The sequence below is a fragment of the Zalophus californianus genome, chromosome 17, assembly GCF_009762305.2.
Source record: "Zalophus californianus isolate mZalCal1 chromosome 17, mZalCal1.pri.v2, whole genome shotgun sequence".
NCBI classification, from domain to species: Eukaryota; Metazoa; Chordata; class Mammalia; order Carnivora; family Otariidae; genus Zalophus; species Zalophus californianus.
In genome coordinates this window covers 53,822,792-53,841,193 of record NC_045611.1, presented here as the reverse complement: position 1 = coordinate 53,841,193, position 18,402 = coordinate 53,822,792, and the positions used below count along the sequence as shown (strand labels likewise).

The window sequence follows — 18,402 nt, the reverse complement described above, 5'->3', positions numbered from 1 at the left end:
GGAGCCTGTGGGGGAGGATCCTTCCTTGCCTCCTCCAGCTCAGCTACACTCCAGTCTCCACGTGCCCTTCTCCCCGAGTCTCCCCCTCGTCTTCCTTCCACGCATGCTCTCTGTCCAGATTTCCTCTTATAAGGACCCCGGTCATATGGGATTAGGGCCCACCCTACTCCAGCAGGACGTCATCTTAACTTGATCATCTGCAAAGACTCTGTTTCCAAATAAGGTCACATTCACGGGTCCTGGAGGTCAGGACTTCAGCATATCTTTTTAGGGGACACAATTCCACCCAGAACAGCCAAACCAGAGAGCGTCCGGCCCCTCTGCAAACCCATAAGCCACTGCAGGGAGCGAGGAGGTCAGGCCGAAAGGGGGAAGGCAGGCCGGGCCCAGGGAGCTGCTCTGCCGTCCTGCTTACACAGAGGCAGGAGGGAACAGGAGCCAGCAGGTGGGAGCGAACCCCAGGGGTCGGCCAGGACGGGCGGGTGGCTGCTGGTGGGACCCGCCAGGGCTGCCGTCTTGGGCTGTTGAGCCCCGCACAGGCTGAAGGAAGCAAAGGGTCCACTCGGGGCTGCTCCCGGCCGACGCGGCCCATGGACAGGCAGGGCTGCGCCCTCCTCTTCCCCTCGGCGCAGCCGGGCCCCCCCCCCCTCCGCCCCCGGCAGGCCTGGGCCCTGTGTGCTCTGTGCCCCCTTCTCTGGCTGCCTGTGCGCCACAGCGTCTCATGACTACCCCACCTGGGACTCCTCCTAAAGCACATTCTTCCCTTAGGGGCCCGACATCCGCCCGCCTCTGCCGCGATGGCCGTCTGGGGTCTCTGGCCCCGTCTGCGTCTGTCTGCTCCTGCCTGTCGACCTGGGACTCTCAGAGCCCGGCTCCCCGTCGCTCCCTTTCATGGTCTCTTTCTCTCCCGTCCTCTTTTCAGCGCGATCCTGGTTGCCATGGCAATACTGCAGCGGGTACCAGGTGGTGGCTGGGGGCAGGGAGCCGCACCGCCGCTGCAGCCTCCGCGGTCTCTGATGCCAGGCACCTGCAGGGCGCCTTGGCTGGGCCTCATTTGGGGGGAACCTCAGGACCTCCGCGGGCCTCACGGACTTCTCCGTGTGGACAGTGGGAGGTGGGGAGGTGGGCGGGGTGTGGGAGTGAGAGAGTGCGGTATTGGGGGGCTGGTGGCATCGTGGCTGGGAGAGGGGTGGATGAAAGCTGAGGAGTCAAGGTGCACTGATGGGCGACCGGACTGGAGCCGGGCTGGGGGCAGGGGCGACAGGGCTGGGTTGGGCCGGGCTCCAGCTCCTGCTGCCTGTGGGAGACGGGCGCGGCCAGGCCAGGCCTCCCTGGGAACTTGGGGTGGGGAGGAAATGCGGGCCTGGCCCAGCTGGGGACAGAATGGCAGCCAGCCCAGAGAAGGCGGGGCGGGGCTGGAGGGCTGGAGGTCCAGGGAGAGAGGCCCGGAGACAGCGACAGGATGGAGGGAGAGAGTCAGGGACAGAATCAAGGGAGGAAAAGATGGAGGAGGAATGTTGACGAGAAACACCGGTGCTGAGACATGGGGTTGGGGGGTGGGTAGCAGGCCTGAGGGTGGGGACCGGAAACTCAGGAGCAAGGGACAGACTGGGAGCCCAGGGTCCCCATCAGCATCTCCTCTCTCTCGCTCCCAACCCTCTCTACCCCCATCCCAAGCAGGATGCAGTTTCCATGACAACCTGCCTGGCCAGAAAGGGGGGCTGGGGACTGCAGAGGAAATTTTCCACATCAGCAGGAAGGGAGGAGGGTGGAAAGCAGGGAAGGAAGGGTCTGGGTATAGTGGGGGCCAACGCAGGGCCCTGGAACCCCAAGTCATCGTGCCCACTGCCCCAGAATCCTCACCCCCACCCCCCACCCCCAGCAAACCTGCACCATCTCCACTGGGCCGCTGTGGGGAAGGGGGAAGGTTCTGGAGAGGATCAAGGGTCAAATGTCCAAAGATCAGCCACTGCCCAGGCCTCGAGGGGAGGGGGGCAGTGAGCAGCTGACAGAGCTCAGGCCTCATGCAGACCACCAGATTCAAGGGCATGGCTCTCGACGGGGTCCCGAGGAGGGTAGGGGTGGTGGGCTACGGCCGCCTTGGTGAGTCACTGACCCTCTTGGGGCCTCTTCCCCAGGCCCCTTCCTGAAGCCCCCAAAGCCCTTTGTCCTCCACAAACACACTTTCATGTGTGTCTATCTGCACCCTGGCTCTGCCTGTGTCTGCCTGAGCACCATCCACTTCCCACCACGGGGCCCCACCCCCTCCCTCTGGGTCCCTGTCCCCCCCCCCCAAGGCCCTGACCCCCTCTCTCTGGGTCTCTGTCCCCCTCCCTCTGGGTCTCTGTCGCACTCTCACTGAATCTCCCTCCCTCTCTCCAGGACAGTCCCTTGTTTCTCACCTGCTGACTCAGGGACCAGACCTGGGCCTAGAACTTGTTTTTGTCTGGAATCGTGACCCGGGGCGAATGGCAGGGAGTGTGCCCCCTTCCCTGCAGCTCCAGAACCTTGCTGCTCTTGGGGAGAGGTCAGTGATCCCACCATGAAAGACTGGGTCTCCCTGAAGCTCCTGTTCTGGCCTCACTTAGGTGCTGTGATCTCAGGCGAGTCTCTCACCCTCCCTGGGCCAAATGTGAAACAGGACAGGCCATCCTGCTTCCCCTAGCAGGCCAGGGTGAAGAGTGACAGGCCTCTAGAGACTCTGAGGGAATCTGAGGAGGGAAGGTCCAATACCTCTCCAAGGCCCTGCCCCCCATCTCTCCCCTCTCCCAGGCACCCTGACCTTGTGGTGGAAGTGGCCCATCCTAAAATAATCCAGGAATCTGGGGCACAAATCCTGCGCCATGCCAATCTCCTGGTGAGCCCTGCCCAGCCTGCCTCAGCCCCACCCCACCCCACCCTGCCCTAAAGTGGGATCTGCCCCCTGACCTCAGCCCCTCCCCACCTTCATCCACCCCAGGTGGGGTCCCCCTCAGCCCTGGCTGACCAGGCCACGGAGCAGCAGCTCCTGGAGGCCTCGCACCGCTGGAACCATGCTGTGTTTGTGGCCCGGGGGGCCCTGTGGGGCACTGAGGACATCACCAGATTGGACACAGCTGGGGGCCTCCAGGTGAGGGCCCGCTGGGCTCCCAGGCGAACCGGAGGGGGCCTACAGAGACCCCCAGTCCCATCACCCTGGCTGTCACTTCCAGAGTCTTCGCGTCACCATGGCCACGCACCCCGACGGCTTCCGGCTCGAGGGACCACTGGCTGCAGTGCCCAGCACTGGGCGTCGCACTGTGCTCTATGAAGGCCCCGTCCGGGGACTCTGCCCCTTTGCCCCCCGCAACTCCAACACCATGGCGGCCGCCGCACTGGCCGCCCCCAGCCTGGGCTTTGATCGCGTGGTTGGGGTGCTTGTGGCTGATCTCAGGTGAGTGAAGGCGTGTGGGGGGTTCAGGCTGGGGCCGGGCCAGCCAGACTGACCGCCCTGCTTGCCCCAGCCTCACAGACATGCATGTGGTGGAGGTGGAGCTGAGTGGACCCCCGGGCCCCACAGGACGAAGGTTTGCTGTGCACACCCACAGAGAGAATCCTGCGGAGCCAGGCGCTGTCACGGGCTCTGCCACTGTTACCACCTTCTGGCGCAGCCTCCTGGGTGCGGCCCCTCTCCCCAAGCCCTGGGCCCCCGTGCTCCGCCGAGCTTGGGTCTCAGGCTCTGTTTGGTTCTGTCTGTCTTCAGTTGACTGATCTTTATTTCTGTGTCTCCTTCACCTTCTACTCCACGGTTTTGGGAATCTTGACAGATCTATCTCTGTCCAAAGCTCCTTTCTCTGAGTTTCTGTATCCTCCTCTCCCTGGGAGCCTATAACCTCTCTCACTGTGTGTCTCCGTCCCCCTCTGGGTCTCGGTCCTTCTCTGTCTTCCTCCACCCCCCACCCTGGTCTGTCCCTCCCATCAGGTGTCTGTCTCTCATCTCTCGAACCCAGGCTTTTATTCCCTGTATCTCCCCCGCAGGCTGCTGCCAGCTCCCCTCCAGGCCGGGGATCCATCTCTGCTGAGAAGCCTCCTCCTTCCCTGGTGGACATCTTCGTCTCATTTACGTCCCCCCACCACGGCCCTGACCCCGGTTACCCCCGACCTCCCTCCTGTCTCAGTAAACATTGGAGGCTCTTCTCCCTGCATGGCCTGGTGTCTCTGGTCCCTTGTTTCCCTCCTGTGACGTCACGCTGCAACTTCACACCAGGATTGGTGCCACCGCAGACGACGAGCACACACGCGCGGCAGCAACGCGCCCGGAAGCTATCGCGAGAGCCTCCCCCCACTACATTTCCCAGAATCCTCTGAGCGCCAGGGGGCGTGGCCGCGCGCGAAGGCGCGGGGCGGGGGCCTCTGTAGGGCATATTTTCAGGATTCACCGCGGCGACGGAATTGCAGTTCCGCCTTCTCGGGGCGACACTGGACTTCCGAGCCAAGCTGCCCTCGCGGGGGCCGCCGGAAGACGTAGTCCGGCACGCGGGGGCCGCCGGGAGCTGTGTGCGTCCGGCCTGGCCAGTCAGCGCCGCGCTGCCTGCCCCGCACTCGGAACCCACAGCCGCCGCCCAGGGGGATGCGGGAGCCTCTGGTTTCGGGGAGCAGAGAGGCAGGCGGGGTGAGGGGCGTTGCCGGGCAACGAGCGAGCGCCGCGGTCGGGGTACGGGCCGGGGAAAGGGCTCTGTTCCTTGGTGTCCGGGGAGGGGGCCCTGTTGCCGAGTGACAGGAGCAGAGAACGCTGTTGCTTGTGAGAGGAGAGGGGAGTCTTCTGTTGCTAGGCGACTAGAGGAGACCCTGTTACCTAGAAACAGGGGAGGAAGATGTCTCTATTGCTAAGTAACCGGAGGAGAAGCTTGTTACCTAGTTGGGGAGAGGGTACTCTGTTGCTAGGTAACCAGAGAGGGAGCCTGTTACCTAGGGACAGGGGAGGGGCTTTGCTAGGTGACCGCCTCTGGGACTCTTTCACTTAGGGATGTGGCGGGGGTGGTCCTCTGTTACTAGGTGAGTAGAAGAGTCTTTTCTTAGCAATAGGGGATGGAGGTACCCGGTTGCCAGGAGAGCGCCTGGGGAGCAGGGTCAGGGCCCCAGTGTCCCTCAGGCTGCCCTGAGCCCCCACCTCAATGGCAGTGCCCCCAGGGCCTGCTGGCAGGTTGGGCCTCCAGATCCCAGGCCCAGTACCTTCTTCCGTCGCCCCCAAGCAGGAGCCGAGGGCGAGGGCGGCATGTCCCAGGCCCCAGGAGCACAGCCGAACCTGCCCTCCGTTTATCACGAACGGCAACGCCTGGAGCTGTGTGCCGTCCACGCCCTCAACAACGTTCTGCAGCAGCAGCTCTTTAGCCAGGAGGCTGCCGATGAAATCTGCAAGAGGTGACCGCCACCCATCCTAACCCCTGGAGAAGCGGGGCTCATGGGCAGAGCGACCAACTAGGTCTCACAGCGAGGCAGGGACAGAGCCGCCCCATCACCTGCCTGGGGAACCCTGGGACTGAGAGATGGAGATGGGGCCTCTCACACCTGCCCTTCGCCATGGCCACGGCCATGGCCCCAGCTCAGGCCTCACCTTCCCTTATCTGGACCCTCATCCCCACATCCCCTCCAGCCTCTCAGCTTCTGGATTTTTTTCTCCACCCGTCCACGCTCTGCACAGCCCCAGCGCTGACCCTGCCCTCCCCTGCTCACAGCCCTCATGTGGCTCCCCGGCAGCCCTGGGAGAAGTACCAAGGACTGCAGCCTAATAGCCCTGCATGCTCTGGTCCCCATCTTTCTCTTCAGCATCATATCTCACTGCACCCCCAAACCACAGTCCTCCCCAGTCCCCGAATGAGCCCTGCTACAATGCCTCTAGGCCTTTGCATGGGCTATTCTTTCTGTCTGGAACAACTTCCTTCTCTTGGCAGCCTGGGATGTTCCTCCTCACTATGCAAGATTTCAAACATCACTTCTTCATTCCTGCTCTGCCTGGTCTCCTCCTCTCCGTCCCCATAGCCCCGGCCCTAGCCCAAGCCCATCATCTCCTGGATCCTTCCGCCTGTCAGTAAACCCACATGATGCTACCCCCAGAGATGACCCGGCCTCCCCACTCTTGTTTACAGCCCTCCCGTGGACCCCGCAGCATCCTCAAGCAGAGTCCCAGCCCCTCAGACCAATTATTTTAGAATTTATTCATCTCCCCTGGCATTCACAACAGCAGTCCATCAACTCCTTTCCACCGAGGCCATCCATGCTGGAGACCCAGAGACGAGTCCAGTAGGAGCCCTGCCCCGAGGGAGGCCAGGCAAACAGATACACAGGAAAATAATACAGATTTTCCCTCTCCAACCCCTCCCCCTGCCCTGCCCAGCCCACCAGGGGCCCAGAGAAAGAACAAAGGTGCCACTGTTCGGAGAAGGCAAGACCCAAAAAGACAAGTGGTGGCAGGGTGGGCCTCCTGAGCTGGGGGATAGCTGGAGGAGAGGCTGGGAGGCAGGAGACAGGTTGAGGACAGGTGGCTGGGGTGGGACTGAGACTCGAAGGCCAGCAGAGGGGATGAGACTTTATCCTGGGTGACGGGGCACCAGGGGAAGCTGGGAGCAGGGGAGCTGCCGTGGAAAGAGCCCCTGGGATTGGAGGGGAGGCTGGAGGCCGGAAGAGGGTCCCGGTGGGGGAGGACAAGGCCTGAGCTGGGAAATGTGGCTCCAGGACAGAGCAGAGACAGCTGGGGACAGGAGGAATCAGGCTTGGGGCTGATGAGCCATGCGGCTGAACAAAGGGAAGAGTCCAAAGGCTGGGTGATTCAAGGACCCTGGGACTCTCCTGCTTTGTGGGGAGGGTGAGACCTTTTCAGGGGCCCCCAACTCAGGTCTGACCATCCCCCAACCAGGTTGGCCCCAGACTCCCGGCTGAATCCCCATCGCAGCCTCCTGGGCACCGGCAACTATGATGTCAACGTGATCATGGCCGCCCTGCAAGGGCTGGGCCTGGCCACCGTGTGGTGGGACAGAAGGAGGTGGGACCCCGAGCGCTGCATCGTGTGTGCTGAGCCCGGCACAGTGGGTGCGGTGTGACAGTATCCGTGGGAGACAAAGCAGGAGACGGGTGGGCGGACAGGAGGCAAGAAGGAAGGGCTAGATGGGTGGAAGGCTGGCATGGCTGGACGATGGACGGGTGGCAGACTAATGGGTTGGGAGATGGTAGAAAGATGAGTGAATGACTGGATCGACAACAGGATGAGCCGAGGGGTGGATGATGGGTAGACAGATGGTAACCTGGTGACTAAATGGATAGTTAAATGGGTGGTTGGGTGTGTTGAGTAGGTGGGCGGCTGGCTGACGGGGTGGGTGAGTGGTTGAGTGAATAAAAGATGGATAACTGGTAGGCAGTGGATAGCAAACAGGTGGTTGGATAGTTAGTTGGATGGATGGACGGACGGATGGACAGATGGACGGAGAGCTGGATAGCTGGGTAAAGAGTGGGTGAGGAGTTGGAGGATGGTGGGTACGTCGTTGAGTTGGTGGCTGGCTGGCTGTTCAGTCATGTCAGTAGGTGAATCATGTTCGGGTGGACGACAGATGGGTGGCTGTGGGGAGTGGCCGCTAGACGGCTGGGAGGTTTGGGTGCACGTGTGATCGGGTGAGTGGAAGGAGACGAAGGGCACGCTGAGTGAGGAGCGTCCTTGGGCAGGCTCGGGGGGGCCGCTGCTGCCGCGCCAGCCTGGGGGCCACAAGTTCAGCACCCTTGGGCCAATGGGTAAGCCTGGGCCCCTGACCGTGCTCCTCCCATGCAGGCCCCTGTCCCAGCTTGCCCTGCCCCAGGTGCTGGGACTGATCCTGAACCTGCCGTCACCCATGTCTCTGGGGCTGCTGTCCCTGCCAGTGCGCCGGCGGCACTGGGTGGCCCTCCGCCAGGTGGGTGGCATCTACTACAACCTGGACTCCAAGCTGCGGGCGCCCGAGGTCCTGGGGGACGAGGACGGCGTCAGGTGAGGGGGGGGCGACCCTGGGGCTGGGGCCCCGGCGCTAGGCCCCCCTCCCCCAGAGGCGACACGTGGGCTCCCGGGCCTCAGTCTCCTCATTTCTCTGCCCAGGGCTTTCCTGGCGGCCGCGCTGGCTCAGGGCCTGTGCGAGGTGCTGCTGGTGGTGACCAAGGAGGTAGAGGAAAAGGGCTGCTGGCTGCGGACAGACTGACCCTTCGGAGGAGGGAACCAGGCCACCCGTCCATCCGAGCGGTCCCTGCGCACCCGCGTCTGGCCCCTGAGCGCCGGGGAAGGACTAGGCCCCGCACCTCCTGGACCCCGCGGAGGTCCCAACCCCTTCTCCGCACCGCCCGTTCCTCAAGGCCGCTGCTGCCTCAATAAATCTGCTCACTTGCTCCTGACCTGGCCCGCATCTGTCTGGGGCGCCCCTTTCCCTCGGTGGCCCGCGGAGCAGAGAGGCCATTCGCTAGCCAGGCGGGAATTCCGGGGGGTGGGGGGGCCCCGGGAGCTCAGATGCTCCACCACCTTCCAGCTTTGCCAGCTTGTGTGAGTCACCCACCTCTCTGGGCCTTAGTTTCCTCGTCGGGGCACAGCAGAAAACAGCACAAATCCCCGCCCTTATGAGCCAGGGGGAGAGACCAGGAGCAGATGGACACAATCTAGAGTGTTCGGTGGGATAAAGTGCTGAGGAGAAAGCAAGTTTCTTTCTTGAATCTCAATTCTACTCCATCACTGGCTCCAAGAGATGGCCACACCGTGATCCCCGGAAGCTGCCAGCGTGTTCGGTTACATGGCGGAGGGGAACAAAGGTTGCTAATCCGCCGACCTTAAAACAGGGAAATGACCCTGCATTATCCGGGTGGGCCCCGGGCAATCGTGAGGGTCCTTAAAGGCGGAGGAGGAGGCAGGAGAGGAGAGTCCGAAAGAGACCTGACGAAGGAAGCAGGTCAGAGATGCTACGTGGCGCGCAGCTTTGGAGATGAGAAGGGGCCAGATAGGGGAAATGGAGGCATCCCGAGGGGCTAGACTGGGCCAGGGCCTTAGGAGGAACCAGCCCTGCCCACACCCTGACTCCAGCCCAGTGAGGCTCATGGGACTTCTGACCTCCGCGGGTGTAAGAGAATAAATGTGTGCTGTTTTAAGCCACAGAAGCCGGCACAGTGTGGCTGGAATTCATTTAGGGCAGTGGGCCTCACCGAGGAGGCAAGGAGGCGAGGAGGCCCCATGTGAGCCACAACTGGAAGAAGAGGAAGGAGGGAGCCGTGTGGAGCCGTGGAGGAAAGGCATTCCAGGCTGAGGGAACAGTCAGCGCAAAGGCCCTGAGGAGGCTGGTGTGGCTGGAGTGAGGCGGGGCGGGGCGGTAACAAAGGAAGAAGACGGTCCCTCAGGGATTTGAGCAGGAGGAGGATGGGCTCCCATCAGGTTCTCACCTGAGCAGGAACCCCTCCTGTTCTGTGTCCTTCCCCAGGGCCTGCTGTCCCTTGCTGTAGCTTCCTTGTCCTGTCGGCCATTCACATGGCTCCCCTGGTCCTACCTCCGGGTCTGGAGGAACCTCCGCAGATGAAGGCAGGCGCTTGCTCTCAGGCTGGGAGGAAGACACAAGGGCACGGGAGGCCCCCCTCCAGTCCCAGTTCAGGGGGGTAGGCTTTAAGGGGGACCTCCAGGGAGCCAGAGGAAGATGAGGGGACCTGGGGGTACTGGCTCCAGAAGGCTGAGGGGGCCTCTCCAAAGGGGCAGTGAGAGGGAAGCGGGCCGTTCCAGAATGGGAAATAGCCGAATGAGATCTGCAATACAAGGGGGGCAGTCGCTACCGGTCACTGACCAGGGGCTGAGGGATCAGGGTGGGTCCCCGCCAGGCCTCAGGCCACAGGGCCTCCAAGGGGGCGCTGAGGGCTGGACCTTGTCCAGGACAGTGGGTGGGGGCCACGAGGGGTGCAGCTGGTCAGTCCTGGGCTCAGAAAGCACCCTCGGGGGCGGGCGGTATGGGGACAGCCCAGACGCTGGGAGGCCCGGGAGGAGGCTGAGGGTCCAGATGGGAGAGGATGGAGGCCTGAGCCTGGGCCCTGGGGAGGGAGGGGAGGGGCACGGGGGGTCCGAGCGGCTCTGCTCTGGTGGGCTCTGGGGGCAGACCGAGGAGGAAGAAAGAAGCACCCAGGCATCTGGCCCTAGGACCCTGGGACAGTGGGACCACCCCCAACAGATGAGGAGGGGTTTGGGATTTGGTGGAGGCACCGAGCTCAGCAGGATGTAAGGGATGTGACAGACCAGGTGACATCAGGGGAGGGGGCCCCCGGGTCAGGGGCTCCGCAGATGGCTTCAGGGGTCTCGGGCCTGTTCCAGGAGGCATGAGTGTGTGTGAGCCCAGGGAGGTAAGCAGGTAGAGTGGGGCTTGGGCAAAAGTGGGGTGCCCTTTTAGGGGTGGGCAGAAACGGGGGACCGGGAGACACAGGGAGGCCACGGGCAGGGAGAGGCAGGTAGGGCCCGCAGACGACTGGGGTGCAGACACAGCAGCACGCTTGTAAGGCCAGCGGGTGATGCTGGGACTTGGGCTTGGCGGGTTCGGGGTCCCAGGACTTCTGGGGGTCAAAGGCCAACTTGTAAAGGAAAGAGTCAAACAGCAGGACACCCCAACCGTCAGGTCCCCACACCCCGCCCTGTCCCCTCTGTGCCTCTCCAGCTTGCTCGCTCTCCCACACCTGGGTCTCTGACTCCTCTGTCCCTCTCTTGGTCTCCCTTTTTTGGATGTTTCCGTGTCTTTCTCAGCTTCTGTCTCCCTGGGCCCTCTGGGGCCCCCTCCTGCCCTCTGTGCCTGTCGCCGGTCCCCTGCGGTCCCAGACAGCCTGGCGGGACACCCTGAGTGTTTCTATTCTTGGGCCTGAGTGGCCTCCCCAGGTGCCACCTCAGCCGTGGCCTAATATGGTCGCAGTGAGGAGCCGCAGCGCCAGGCTGGGACCTTGGGGAGGGGGCGGGGGTCCGGGCCCTCCCTCCCCTCCTGCTCTCAGCCCCCCTCGGGCGCCAACCCCTCCTGCTCTGCACTGGTCAGAGCCCAGGCTGCCGGGCCCGCAGGCTGACAGCGCCCTTACTCTTCGCCCCGCACCGCGCAGTATGCCCCCTGCACCCTCACTAACTCCCACCTGCGGGGGCCGCCGCAGCCCCACAGGAACCAGGCCTGACTCGGGCCGGCTCCGGGCTCCGGGGAGTGAGGGGCTCCCCGCCGGGGGCGCGCCACGCAGACCCGCAGCGGCCTCTGGGCGCAGGGGGGAGGCTGCAGTCACGCAGCAGGTGCAGGGTGGGGTGACAACTGTCCCTCACACCCCGGTGCTGACAGCTGAGGCCCGATTTAGCTCTTGCAGCCCAGGGCTGACCAGATAAGGCGGTGGGGAGGGGGGTGGTCCCACCCCCAACGCGCCCCTTAAATTGCCCAGATGGGCCTGGGGGGCGGCCGCCGCCGATGTCAGGTGAGAGGGACCGCGCTCCTTCCTCGACTTCCCCACCGGCCGCCCAGGGCTGGGTCCTCTCTCTCTCTCTCTCTCTCTCTCTCTCTCTCTCTCTCTCTCTCTCTCTCTCCTCTCTCCCTCTCTCTGTCCCGTCTCCCTGCCTGCCCCCTTCTCTCCGCATCTGTCTGTCTCTCTCCCCTGCCCCGGCCGTTCCTTCCTTCTGTCTCTCTCTCCCTCTGTCTTCTCTGTTTCCTCCCATTTCTGTCCCTTTCGCTCTGCATCCCCCCCCATCTCCAGATCTCTGCCTGCCCTCCCTTGCCTCTCTCCCTCGTCTCTCGCCTGCTCCCTGGCCTTCCTTTGTCTCTTTTGGTCTCCCTTCCTTCTCTCTCTCTTTCTCTTTCCATCTCTCTCCATCGCTGTCTCTTCCTCCCGCCCATGTCTCTCCCTTCTCCCGTCTCTCCGTCCCTCCCCCCACTTCCCCTGGCCTCAGTCTCTCTCTCCCTTTCTCTTTCGTGTCTCTGCCTCTCCCCTCACCGCCCCTCGTCCCCTCTGTCGCAGACACAGTCCCTCTGTCTCGTGGCCCTGCCATCGCCCCTCGCCTCCCCCCCCCCCCCACGCTCCCCACGGAGGCCTCCAGGCCCTCCGCCGCGTCTCTGCTCAATAAAGCTGTTCGGCCCTCACTCTCGCTCGTCCGCCTCCGACCCCCGCGGCCAGGCCCCGTCCTCCCTCCCAGAGCCTGCAAGAAACAGCCTGAGAGACAGACCGAGAGACTGGGCAGAGAGAGAAATACGGACGCAGGGAGGGGGAGCCAGAGACGGTGAAACAGAGACCTGAACAGGGGGCCACGGACTTAGAGAGGGGAGACGGTGGGACGGCGGGGCACAGAGACTCAGAGACGCACACGGCGAGATGGGGAGATGCAGAGACACAGAGTGACTCCGAGCCCAGGCAGCGCCCCGCCCCCAGACACAGCAGCCCTTCCCCGTCCCCAGGCCGAGCCAGGCCTGGACAATGCTCCCTTGTCCTGGTCCGGACTCCAGTTGGGCAGCTGGAGGGTGGGCCGGGGCCCCAGGGGAGGGGCGGCCACCAGGAGGCCTGGCTTTGGCCTCTACCCTCAGACTCCCCCTTCCCTTCTCCCTCGCCCTCCTCCTTCTGACCTCCCAGCCTGCTTTCTGCTTTGCCAGGGAAGGGGACAAGCATTTCCGGAGCACCTGCCGTATGCACCTGAAATGCCTCCTTCCCTCCTCCGGCACCCTCTGGTCTCCCCGGCCCCTTCCTCTGTGTCCTCTGCTGTTCCTCCTAAGCTTCTGGCTCCCATTCTTGGAGGAAACAGGCATTTTTTAAAGTTCCTAGTGTTTGCCGGGCAATTTCCATACACCGCCTCTGCACCTTATACTCTTGCTCTCCCGTCCCTTCCACCCTGATTCCTTGCACTTCTTCCTGATCTGCCTGGTCTCCTGGGAAGAGAATGCACATCTGTGGAGCACCTACTGTGTGCCAGGAAATTTACAAACTGTCTCCTCTCTTGCTATACTTTTTTCTCCCCCAATTCCTTTCTTGCCTCTCTCCTGATTGCCCCTCCTTTCTGACTTTCTGCTCCCTCGGGGTGGGGGAGGGGAGGGAACGGACACATAGCGAACACCTACTGTGTGCCGGGTAGTTTACACATCTACTCTCCCTTCCTCATACCTTCTTCCTTTCTCTTCTCTCCTCCGCCCCCTCCTTGTCTTTCTGGGCTCTCTGCTCTCTTCCAAGACAAGGAACAGACATTTACTGAGCACCTATGGTATGACAACCAATTGCCTGTGCTTTCTCTCCTCTCCTCTCACCCTCCCATTTCACTGACCTGTGGTCTCTGCTACCCTCTGCTTTCTGCTCTTTGCCAGGGCATGAAATGGGCATTTATCGAGCACCTATTGTATGCCAATCTCCTTACGCTCCCCTCCCCCTCAATTCTCCCTGTTCCTTCATTTCTGCTCCATCTGCTCTTTCTTGGGGAAACAGGCAACTATGGTGCACCTACTGTATGCCAGGCAATTAACATCCCATCTCACCTCCTCTTGCCTCTTTCTCCCGGTCCCTCTCCCTCTGCCAGCTTCTCCCTTCCCTGTGTTCCCTAGGCCCCCTGGAGGTTAGAGAACAAGCATTTACAGAGCACCTCCTGCGTGCCCCGTGATTTGCCTGTGCGTGTGTGCGTCCTCTCCTTTGCCAGTTCTTCTCGAGGTTACCTCCACCCTTCTGGCCTGCCGGCCTCAACCTCCTCGGCCAAACTTTCTTTCCCTTTTCCTGTGCCTGCACCTTCCTTTCCCCCTTCTCTCTCTCCCCCTAGGAAGTCAATGTGCATTTATTGAGTGCTTCCTATGTACCCACAGCCTAACCTACAAACACTCTCTTTTCTTCATTTCTTCTCCTGGGCCCCTTCTCTCCTCCAGCTTCTCCCCTCTTCTCTGCCCTGTCTGCTCTCTCCTGGGAGAGGAAATAGGCATGTGCTAGGCACCTACTGTGTGCTGCTCCTTCATATACACTGTCTGTCATTGTTTGCCTCACAGGCCCTGTTCTTCCTTCTCTCTTCCTCTCTGCTTTCTTCCCTCCTCCTGGCTGCTTTTTCTGTGCTCACTGCCAAGGAGGGAAATGGGCATGTATTAAGCACCTACTGTGTGCCCACTGCTTTACATATACTGTCTCCTTCCTTCACAGCTTCTCCTATTCATTCTCTTGGCTGGAGCTTCCCCTCCCTGTCTTTCTTGTTTCTCCTGGGGAAAGAACACTTAATAAACACCTACTGTATGCCCAGCAATTTCCCTCAATGACTCTCTCCCCTTAGGCTGTTTTTCCTCCCATTTTTCCTCTAAGGTGGTTTCTTCACCTTCTTTCTGACTTGTCTCCTCTCTCCCAAAGACTGGAATGGGCATTTATGGAGCACCTACTGGGTGCTGAGCTCTCTATAAAGCGCAGCCTCCCCTCCTCACACTCTCCTTCCCCCTTTCCCTTCCTCTCTGCTGCCTCTTCTGTTCCCTCCTGCTCTCAGTGCTCTCCAACAGAAAAGGGAAGGGGCACTAATTGAGCACCGACTATGTGCTAGGTAGTTTACACACACTGACACCTCTCATTAAACCTTCTGTTCTGCCCTGCCCCTTCTACTCCACCGGCTTCCTCTCTCTTTTTGTTCCTTCTTAGTAGTGGAAGCTCTGAACTTTCCAGGCAGAAGGGATTTAGGGCTACACTAGGAGTCTCTGTCACCACCACTGGAGAAGCAGCAGATCGTCTCCTCCTCACAGTGATGGTGACAACAGATTTCAGCTCCAATTTTATTTCTTCATTAGGAAAAAAAAAAAAAAGTGTGGATAATAGCCACTCTCTGGTGTAGGGGAGGGACCAGGGGACTGAGTCAAGACCAAGAAAGAAAGATAGAAAGTCCTAGAACAGAACACGGGAGGCAGCAAGTGCCCACTGGAGGAGGCGCTGATTCTTCTGGCCGTCAAGCCATGAGTTACTACCTCTCCCCGCCAAGCTGCTGGCTGCCAGGCTCTCACCACCTGGAGCAGCAGATAAGGAAACTGAGAGTCAGAAGGGGAAAGAACTTGCCTGCCGGCCTCCCTTGCTCTCTCTCCCTCTCCCTCGATCTGAGTGTCTGTCCCACCACAATTCTCTTGTCCGTTCCCTCTCTCTCTCTCTCAGACTTTCTCAGACTCTCTCTTTCTCTCTCAGACTCAGAATTTCTCAGACTTCCTCAGACTCTCTCTCTCAAACTCCCTCTCCCTCTCTGACTTTCTCAAACTCTCTGTCCCTCTCTCTGATTCTCTTAGACTCTCTCTCTCACTTTCTCTCTCTTTTTTCTCAGACTTCCTCAGACTCTCTCTTTCTCTCTCTCAGACTCAGACTTTCTATTTCTGTCTCTCTCAGACTTTCTAAACTCTCTCAGACTCTCCCTCTCTCAAACTCTTCCTCACTGATTCTCTCGGACTCTCTCTCCCTCTCTCAGACACTCTTTCTCTCTCTGACTGTCTCAAACTTTCCCTCTGACTTTCTCAGACTCTCTCAAACTTTCAGACTCTTTCTCTCTCAGACTCTCTCAGACTTTCTGAGACTCTCTCAGACTCTCCCTCTCTCAGACTTCTCTCTCTCTCAAACTCTCTCTCTCTCTCTCTCTCCCTGATTTTCTTAGACTCTCTCTCAGAATTTTTCTTTCTCAGACTCTATTTCTCTCTCACTCTCTCAGACTTTGAGACTCTTTCTCTCTCTCAGACTCTCTCTCTCCCTGTCACACTCTCCCTCTCTGATTCTCTCAGACTTTCTCAGACTCTCTCTCTCCCTCTCTCAGACTCTCTTTCTCAGACTCTCTCTCAGACTGTCTCAAACTCTCCTCAGACTCTCTCTCTCTCTCAGACTTTCTCAGACTCTTTCTCAGACTCTCCCTCTCTCAGACTCTCTTTCTCTCAAACTCTCTCTCTCAGACTCCCTCTCCCTCTCTGATTCCCTCGGACTCTCTCTCTCAGACTCAGACTCTCAATCTCTCTCTGATCCTCTCACTTTCTTTCTCAGACTCAGATGCTCAGACTTCCTCAGACACTCTCGCTCTCACTCTATCTGTTTCTCAAACTCTCTCAAACTCTGACTCTCTCAAACTCTCTCCCTCTCTGATTCTCTCACTTTCTCAGACTCTCTCTCAGACTCTCTCTCTGTTTCTGACTTTCTCAGACTCTCTCCCTCTCTCAGACTCTCTCTCCCTCTCTGATTCTCTCTCTCAGACGCTCAGACTTCCTCAGACTCTCTCACTCTCAGACTCTCTCTGATTCTCTCATTCTCTCTCAGACTCTCTCAGATTTCCTCTAACTCTCTCACTCTCACGCTCTCTGACTCTCTTTCTCTGACTCTCTCTCGGATTCTCTTACTCTCAGACTCTCACCCTCTTTCTCAGACTTTCAGACTCTCTCTCAGACTCTGTGTCTCACTCAGACTCTCAGACTCTCAGACTCTGACACTTTCTCACTCTTTTTCAGACTCTTTCAGACTCTCTCTCTCACTCTGTGACTCTCTCAGACTCTTTCACTCAGATTATCTCACACACTCTCTCAGATTTTCTCTCATACACACACTCTGTCTCAGACTCTCTCTCAGACTCTCTCCATCTCTCAGACTCTTTCTCAGACTCTCTCTGACTTTCTCAGACTCTCTCCTTCTCTCAGACTCTTTCTCAGACTCTCTCAGACTTTCTCAGACTCTTTCTCAGACTCTCCCTCTCTCAGACTCTCTTTCTCTCAAACTCTCTCTCTCAGACTCCCTCTCCCTCTCTGATTCCCTCGGACTCTCTCTCTCAGACTCAGACTCTCAATCTCTCTCTGATCCTCTCACTTTCTTTCTCAGACTCAGATGCTCAGACTTCCTCAGACACTCTCGCTCTCACTCTATCTGTTTCTCAAACTCTCTCAAACTCTGAGTCTCTCAAACTCTCTCCCTCTCTGATTCTCTCACTTTCTCAGACTCTCTCTCAGACTCTCTCTCTGTTTCTGACTTTCTCAGACTCTCTCACTCTCAGACTCTCTCTGATTCTCTCATTCTCTCTCAGACTCTCAGATTTCCTCTAACTCTCTCACTCTCACGCTCTCTCTCTGATTCTCTCGCTCTCACTCTCTCTCAGACTTCCTCAGACTCTCTTTCTCTGACTCTCTCTCGGATTCTCTTACTCTCAGACTCTCACCCTCTTTCTCAGACTTTCAGACTCTCTCTCAGACTCTGTGTCTCACTCAGACTCTCAGACTCTGACACTTTCTCACTCTTTTTCAGACTCTTTCAGACTCTCTCTCTCTCACTCTGTGACTCTCTCAGACTCTTTCACTCAGATTATCTCACACACTCTCTCAGATTTTCTCTCATACACACACTCTGTCTCAGACTCTCTCTCAGACTCTCTCCATCTCTCAGACTCTTTCTCAGACTCTCTCTGACTTTCTCAGACTCTCTCCTTCTCTCAGACTCCCTCAGACTCTCTCTCTCTCTCTCAGATTCTCTCAGACTCTCAATATCTCTGATTCTCTCACTTTCTCTCTGACTTCCTCAGACTCTCTCGCTCTCACGCTCTCTCTCTGATTCTCTGACTTCCTCAGACTCACTCTCTCTCTTTCAGACTCTCTCTTTCTCTCTCTCTGACTTCCTCAGACTCTCTCTCACCCTCTTTCTCAGACTCTGTGTCTCAGACTCTCACTCTGACTCTCAGACTCTCTGACACTCTCTCTCTTTTTCAGACTCTCACTCAGACTCTGTCTCTCACTCTGTCTCTCACTCTCTCTCTTTTTCAGACTCTCACTCAGACTCTGTCTCTCACTCTGTGACTCTCAGACTCTCACTCAGATTCTCTCTCACACACTCTCTCTCTCTTTCAGACTCACACACACACTCTCTCACTCTCTCTTTCACTCAGACTCTGTCTCTCCTCAGACTCTCTCTGATTCTCTCATTCTCTCTCAGACTCTCTCAGATTTCCTCTAACTCTCTCACTCTCACGCTCTCTGATTCTCTCGCTCTCACTCTCTCTCTCAGACTTCCTCAGACTCTCTCTTTCTCTGACTCTCTCAGATTCTCTTACTCTCAGACTCTCACCCTCTTTCTCAGACTTTCAGACTCTCTCTCAGACTCTGTGTCTCACTCAGACTCTCAGACTCTCTGACTCTGACACTTTCTCACTCTTTTTCAGACTCTTTCAGACTCTCTCTCTCACTCTGTGACTCTCTCAGACTCTTTCACTCAGATTATCTCACACACTCTCTCAGATTTTCTCTCATACACACACTCTGTCTCGGACTCTGACTCTCTCAGACTCTCTCCATCTCTCAGACTCCCTCAGACTCTCTCTCTCTCTCTCAGATTCTCTCAGACTCTCAATATCTCTCTGATCCTCTCACTTTCTCTCTCAGGCTTCCTCAGACTCTCTCGCTCTCACGCTCTCTCTCTGATTCTCTGACTTCCTCAGACTCACTCTCTCACTCTTTCAGACTCTCTCTTTCT

General features: G+C 58.9%; 2 protein-coding genes across 5 annotated transcripts; both read left to right on the top strand.

Annotated features, from left to right (window-relative positions):
* Window positions 1–1,224: 1,224 nt before the first annotated feature.
* On the top strand, window positions 1,225–4,157 carry ASPDH (aspartate dehydrogenase domain containing). 2 transcript variants are annotated; one of them, XM_027617329.2, is made up of 7 exons: window positions 1,226–2,103; window positions 2,383–2,527; window positions 2,773–2,857; window positions 2,960–3,109; window positions 3,192–3,412; window positions 3,483–3,637; window positions 3,997–4,157. In XM_027617329.2, the coding sequence occupies exons 1-7, from the start codon at window positions 2,025–2,027 to the stop codon at window positions 4,038–4,040; spliced, it is 879 nt and encodes a 292-aa protein (XP_027473130.1). In that variant the 5' UTR covers window positions 1,226–2,024; the 3' UTR covers window positions 4,041–4,157. The 2 variants fall into 2 exon arrangements, with proteins under 2 accessions (XP_027473129.1, XP_027473130.1); XM_027617328.2 differs by having other exon boundaries at window positions 1,225–2,103; window positions 3,483–4,135.
* A 334-nt stretch (window positions 4,158–4,491) lies between these two features.
* On the top strand, window positions 4,492–8,364 carry JOSD2 (Josephin domain containing 2). Of its 3 annotated transcripts, none has more exons than XM_027617372.2 (5): window positions 4,494–4,672; window positions 5,214–5,379; window positions 6,872–6,997; window positions 7,775–7,969; window positions 8,075–8,364. In XM_027617372.2, exons 2-5 carry the CDS (start codon window positions 5,234–5,236, stop codon window positions 8,172–8,174), a joined length of 567 nt encoding a protein of 188 aa, XP_027473173.1. In that variant the 5' UTR covers window positions 4,494–4,672; window positions 5,214–5,233; the 3' UTR covers window positions 8,175–8,364. The 3 variants fall into 3 exon arrangements, with proteins under 3 accessions (XP_027473175.1, XP_027473173.1, XP_027473174.1); XM_027617373.1 differs by having other exon boundaries at window positions 4,499–4,630; XM_027617374.1 differs by lacking the exon at window positions 6,872–6,997 and having other exon boundaries at window positions 4,492–4,672.
* The last annotated feature ends 10,038 nt before the right edge of the window (window positions 8,365–18,402 follow it).